This window comes from Hyalella azteca, unplaced genomic scaffold, assembly GCF_000764305.2.
Source record: "Hyalella azteca isolate HAZT.00-mixed unplaced genomic scaffold, Hazt_2.0.2 contig15866, whole genome shotgun sequence".
NCBI classification, from domain to species: Eukaryota; Metazoa; Arthropoda; class Malacostraca; order Amphipoda; family Hyalellidae; genus Hyalella; species Hyalella azteca.
The window spans coordinates 2,422-8,927 of record NW_025945700.1 but is presented as its reverse complement, the minus strand read 5'-3'; the positions used below and the strand labels follow the sequence as shown (position 1 = coordinate 8,927).

General features: G+C 36.6%; 1 protein-coding gene across 1 annotated transcript; it reads left to right on the top strand.

The window, feature by feature from the left end:
- Positions 1 to 1,400: 1,400 nt before the first annotated feature.
- On the top strand, positions 1,401 to 6,117 carry LOC125179230 (two pore calcium channel protein 1-like; the record flags this gene model as incomplete). The annotated part of the gene is made up of 7 exons (XM_047884678.1): positions 1,401 to 1,426; positions 1,688 to 1,789; positions 2,611 to 2,737; positions 3,329 to 3,411; positions 4,185 to 4,306; positions 5,506 to 5,644; positions 5,997 to 6,117. Coding segments are annotated over exons 1-7 (720 nt in total), but the record flags the coding sequence as incomplete, so codon positions are not given.
- Positions 6,118 to 6,506: the final 389 nt, after the last annotated feature.

The following is a 6,506-nucleotide window of genomic DNA, read 5'->3' as shown; positions in this document are numbered from 1 at the left end:
ACCAATCACTTTTCTTAAGTTTTACGTATAATATTTCTACTCGATTAGCGTTTTAGAAGCCAAAGTCGAAAAACCCAAAGTTGGCCAAAATCATCTTTCTCTAATTTCGTGTTAATAAACTTAGAAAAGAAGTATAGAGGAAAATTTTTTCTTGAAATTTACTTCTTTCCAGTTCATTTACTTCCGTATTTGACAACTCGAGCTCATCCTCTTACGCAGTTTATTGAGAGACAATCATTTATTGTTAATTTAGCCCTAATTTAGGTTTACCATTTAATAAAGTAACGATATTGCTCCTAACAAAAAATTCTAATCCCGTTGAGAATTGCATAAATTTGACGCGTATTCTCCAGGTGACCGTCGTCGACATGTTGGTCTTCGTTGCTCTGCACGCTGCCGGTTACTCCTCTGTTCGGTTGGTGGGAGACTGCATGAATGCCCACGTCAGGGCATATATGCGAAGTGAAAATTATTGTTAATCAATTACCAATTGATTAATAAATTACTAATATTATCTAATATTGATCAATTACTAACACTAGTCAATTAGTAATAACACTAATCAATTACTAATACTCTATCAATTATTTATACTAATCAATTAATAATACTAATCAATTACTAATACTAATCAATTACTAATACTAATCAACAATTACTAATACTAATCAATTACTAATACTTATCAATTACCAATACTGATCAATTACTAATACTAATCAATTACTAATACTAATCAATTACTAATACTAATCAATTACAAATACTAATCAGTTACTAATTCTAATCAATTACTAATACCATGAACATCTGCAGATCACTAACACTTATCTGTTGTGAAAAGTTTATTGATTGTCCAATTGTTCCTTTCATTGCCAAAAAACTTACTACGAGAATTTGTTTCAGTTTCTCAATATTTACCCTAGCAATCATTTATGTGGAATAATCTTTTCCAGAGATTTGCATTCATTTCTCACTGTCATTTTTCATTCATAATCCCATTTCTCAATTGTAGTTATATACTGTGATCCATTAACCCTCATGCTTCTTTTGTTTACGATTTCTAATCACATAACAATTTATATAGCCAGTCACTATGGTACTGTTAAATAAGTAACGTAATGCTTCAACTTTTCTTTTATCATCTGTCGCACTGGTAGCAAAATTCATCAAAAATTTCTCCAAGAGACTCCTTTTCATTCGTGTACACAAAGACAGGGTTTACGATTCGTAAGATTCAGTTCGTGTGCAGGCTGAGTCGTGCGTTGCGGCCAGTGCTGTGCGTGTGCTGGCCAGAGCTACGCAGCGTTCGTGTGGCGCTACGAACGCTGCGGCGTGCGTTGCCCGCTGTGGCGCACGTGGCACTTCTTTATTGTGCTGTGCTCGCCACAGCGACATTAATGGCATACAAGATGCTGGGACACAGGTAACATATTCGTTTGTCTTTATATTTATATATTATTTATCATATATATCATGTATCATATTAGTTATCATATCGTGTATCATATTAGTTAATTATGTGTATAATGTTTTAGTTTGCCTGTATTCCTCTCTAGCCTTCATTTTGTTACAAAGTTTTTCACGGAATTTATTCGATTGAATCTCAAATTAACCAGGAATTGGCGAATAAATTATTAAGCAGAGAAATTTCAAGTAAATCTCATGCATAGTCGGTGTCGTGCAGGGAGCTGGAGCAGGCGTCTGGACGGCCGTATTTTTCCTCGTACTGGGACAGCCTCTTTGATCTGTACGTGCTCGTCACCACGGCCAACCATCCCGACATCATGTGAGATTTGTTTGCTTATTGCCTGCTGCATTTATAACTCACATATATTTAAATATAGAACAAATATAGAAATGGAAATATCGAGAGAAAAAAATATAGAACAAGAAATATAGAACAAAGATTGTTGTTTCTTAGTTATTGAAGGTTGAGATGCAGTAATTTGAATCTGTATCCGCTGTCTTGAGTTGTAAGTCCTCCTGCAAAGCTGGAGTTGAATTTTCAGTGAAGATGGCATGCAGAGTGAGAAATCGCAGTGTTTCCACTAATGGATGTTTAAAGTGTGTATCATTGCCTCTGTCATTGTGACTGGGCAGTAAGCAGTGACTGAGGCTCATCAGCTACAAATTTTTAGTTTTTGATTCTCATTTGATAATGGATAAGGACATAAACTTCGATCCGAGCAACTATGGGCGGGAACATGTGTTATGTATTATAAGGATGGACAATTTTTCATTCGAAATCTGCTGCCTGTATTGAACATCACGTAGATTATATGCTTTGCCACTAGAAAATATTTTCAATAATTATTTTGATAATTTTATGAAGATCACGTAGAATTTATGCTTCCATATGAATCATTTTTATAACTTTATGGACTATCGCCCGCATCATAGATGCAATACTTTGTCTAATGCGTGAGTAGTGAGCAATGAGTAATTGTACGAGTAATTATACAAGTTGGACAGTAATTATGTTTGGAAGACCATACGAACTCGTTAAATTTTTCTCGATATTCACGTACGAGATCAAGCTTGTTGTTGGCTGCATCGTCCATGTTCGAAGACGCATTCAAAGTTTTAGCAAAATATTTATTATGGCAGGATGCCTGCGTTCAACGAACATGTGGTGTACGTAGCGTTCTTCGTGGCGTTCTTGGTGCTTTGCTACTTCATTTACATGAACGTTGTGCTGGCAGTCGTCTACAACAGCTACAAACGGCAACTCAAGGTGCGTGGAATGCTGCTAACGCATTATGAGATAACGGTTTTAATACAATGAATATCACTTATTTGCATTGAAAAGAATGACCATCACTTAGTTGCATCAAAAACAATGACTATCACTTAGTTGCATCAAATGGCTGTGAAACGATATACCATTTAAAACATCATCAAAAGTCTTGGTGGGACCATAAGCAAAATTTCATTTTATATGTACTTTACCTTTACATTTCCTTCGCTTTTAAATTTGTAATTATATTTTTAGTTTGGATAGAATCATTTCCAGATCGATGTCTACAGACAATATAGACGGCTATTTGCAGTGATTGCCCCAATAGGTAAGCAATCATAATTACTTTAGCGCACTATATTGAAGTTGAGTCGTAGAAGTTTATTAATTGATAATTAAGTGTTGTGGAATTATGTTACGTCGAAAGTGTCAAAATTCGCTTTGTTATGAACATAACTTATATGTCTAATGTTTTGTTAGCAACATAATTTAAAGTATCTTTCAACATTCACTTCAACGTTTTCTTACCTTTAAATTCTTGACTTCTAGGTTAAAAGACTCTGATTGCATTTATATTACCTTCGACAGACTGAGGTGCTGGAGTCGTTCATGAGTCGCCAGCAGCAACTGCAACGCGCGTTCGAATTGCTCGCACACAAGAGTCCCAACGGGTGAGGCCATTTGGAAATTTACTCAATTGTCATTCATTATTCATCATTTCTTTTGTATATTTCTGAACAAGAAACTATTTGCCCGAAAATTATCACTCATCAAATGCTGACGAATTTAGATTATTTGGTGCCTCTTAGCGCTGATATTAAAATCATGAAACATTCTTCGTCGTAATATATGTGGATCTCCCTTTCTTGTTTACTTGTTGCTTGTATACCTGCATGCTAGCATTTTGTTATTGAAGGTTGTACCTTTCCTGAAAATTTCTTGAACATTTTTATTTTGCCTGAGAAAAATTTTTTCGCTAAAACAAACGTTGCAAAAGATACTCATGCATAAATCTAGCGGATTGGTGTCAGTGGTGAAACTTAATCACTAAACAGGCGATGTTATATAGTGATTGCATTAACTCTTGCATTTTTGTTACCGTGACCGTCTCAGGCGTGCCTCGACAAAATTCAATCATTCCAAGTTACGAGTGCCCAGAAAAGTTCGGAAATCTATAAATTCAACAGCGCTTACCATACAATGACCAACTTTTTCCTCTGAGTGAAAAATACGGCTGGAGCATACGGGGCGCACTACAAAAAAAAAACACAATAGCTTATGTTTTATTGAATATTTTTCTTGAATTATTTTTATTTAATACATACAATAAATTAATTGCCCCTATTTTATAATAAAATATATGAACTATATGTATTTGATGCATACAATAAATTATTCGTATTTATTTTATACTTACCATGTAATGACAAGCAGCGTTTGGCAGGCGCAGTGTGGTGTGCAGTGGAAGGTTCGCGCAGTTGCTTCTGGAGCTGCCGCAGCGACGTAGCCCGGCGCTCGTCGCCGTTCTATTCACCGTACTCGATCAGGACAACTCCAACTCCCTAGGTTATTCCTTCGAAGTTATTATATATGTTCGGTGTTAAACATTAATAATTTTGTTTTAATATAGTAATAGATAAATTTATCACTGCACATGTTTATTAACTTGCTGGTACTTTCGTTTGAATTTTCCATATTGCAGCTTAATTAAATAAATAACTGTAGCACCTGAACTTTATACGTCTAGGTGTCTAGATCCTATTTCACTCCGTTTATTTAATCGACTCTTCATACGAATGAGATTATTATCATTTGTGCTTACCCCGCCTCTATCAACTATCATTGCGGTGGTAGTACAAAAAAATAGCATAGAAGTAGAATTTTTTCCCACACACGTCAAAAACTGTAACTTGTATAATATCACATTATTTATTCCCATAATTACTTCAAGTCTTAAATTCTACTCCCGTTTACTTAGAAAACGTTTGAAGTTTCTACCCACCTTTTGACATCACCACTTGCCATCTCACCACACTCGTAGATGCCCAAATAACTCAAATCACAAATTAATGTTCAGGCAACATATCACATGCCGGCGCACTCTTTTCACAACTCGTAGTTTCTGCCTTGTTTCATTCTATTCACGTGTAGAATGCGTGAAAACTTGCAGTTTAGGCAGTATTTTAATCTATTCACGTTTACTCTGTGTGCAAATTCGCAGTTTCTGTCTTACTTTAATCTGTTCTCTTGCAGTGAGCGTGAAAACTCGCAGTTTAGGGCTTATTTTAATCTGTACACACGAAGATCGCGTGGAAACTCTTAGTTTCGGGCTGATTTTAATCTATACGCCCGTAGATCGCGTCGAAACTCCTAGTTTCGGGCTGATTTTAATCTGTACACACGTAGATCGCGTGGAAACTCTTAGTTTCGGGCTGATTTTAATCTGTACACACGTAGATCGCGTGGAAACTCTTAGTTTCGGGCTTATTTTAATCTGTACACACGTAGATCGCGTGGAAACTCCTAGTTTCGGACTAATTTTAATCTGTACACACGTAGATCGCGTGGAAACTCTTAGTTTCGGGCTGATTTTAATCTTTACACTCGTAGATTGTATGGAAACTCTTATAGTTCGGGCTGATTTTAATCTGTACACACGTAGATTGCATGGAAACTCTTATAGTTCGGGCTGATTTTAATCTGTACACACGTAGATGGCGAGGAAACTCTTAGTTTCGGGCTGATTTTAATCTGTACACTCGTAGATCGCGTGGAATTCCGGAGGCTGGCAGATCTGCTGTCCGTGGAGGTGTCTGAGATTCAGTCACAGTCACGCTGCCTTCGGACGGTTGCTCTGTCGCTGCCGCGCTGTAGCCGCTCACTCACTTCTCTTGTTAACAACAGGCGAGGAAAAATACTAATCTTCGGGCCATTCATTTGCTTCATAATTTTCGGATTTATTTCACATTGGAGCCAATGTGAGATGGACAATATAATGTAACTGTAACAATTAATTCTATTGATTTACTTTTTTGAAGAGTTTTATCAGAATTATTTACCACTTTGTTAGTTTGTTACATTGTGGGAGAGGCTAATGTAGACAGGTACGAAAGCACGAAAACAAGCGTATGTAGACAGAATGTACCAAGTATTAAAATAGGGAGTAAATGAAACATATCGGTAATAAAAATGAGATAGGTAGCGAATAGAAGTTATGTATAATATAAATAAGATTGACAAGGTAATTTGTTTACAGTTCGCTTCACTTTGTAAATGTTAATTCAAGCCATAAATTGTCCANCACCGTGCTGATATGCCATCTCGGCCTCGCCATCGTCGAGGAGCCTGCCATGCCAGGATGTCACCTGCCTTTCTGGGTGAAGTTTACAGATAATTTAGTATAGTATTTAGGTGGTGAAGAAATAGGCCCCTGCCATGCCAGGATGCAACTTGTCTTTCTGGGTGAAGTTTACAGATAATTTAGTATAGTATTTAGGTGGTGAAGAAATAGGCCCCTGCCATGCCAGGATGCAACTTGTCTTTCTGGGTAAAGTTCACAGATAATTTAGTATAGTATTTAGGTGGTGAAGAAATAGGCCCCTGCCATGCCAGGATGCCAATTGCCTTTCTGGGTAAAGTGTACAGATAATTTAGGATAATATTTAGGTGCTGAAGAAATAGGCCCATTACCCATTATTGTACTTTTCGTGACTTGTTAACAAGAGATATTTAAACCAGCCTTATGACCAGATCGTCTCAAAACTGG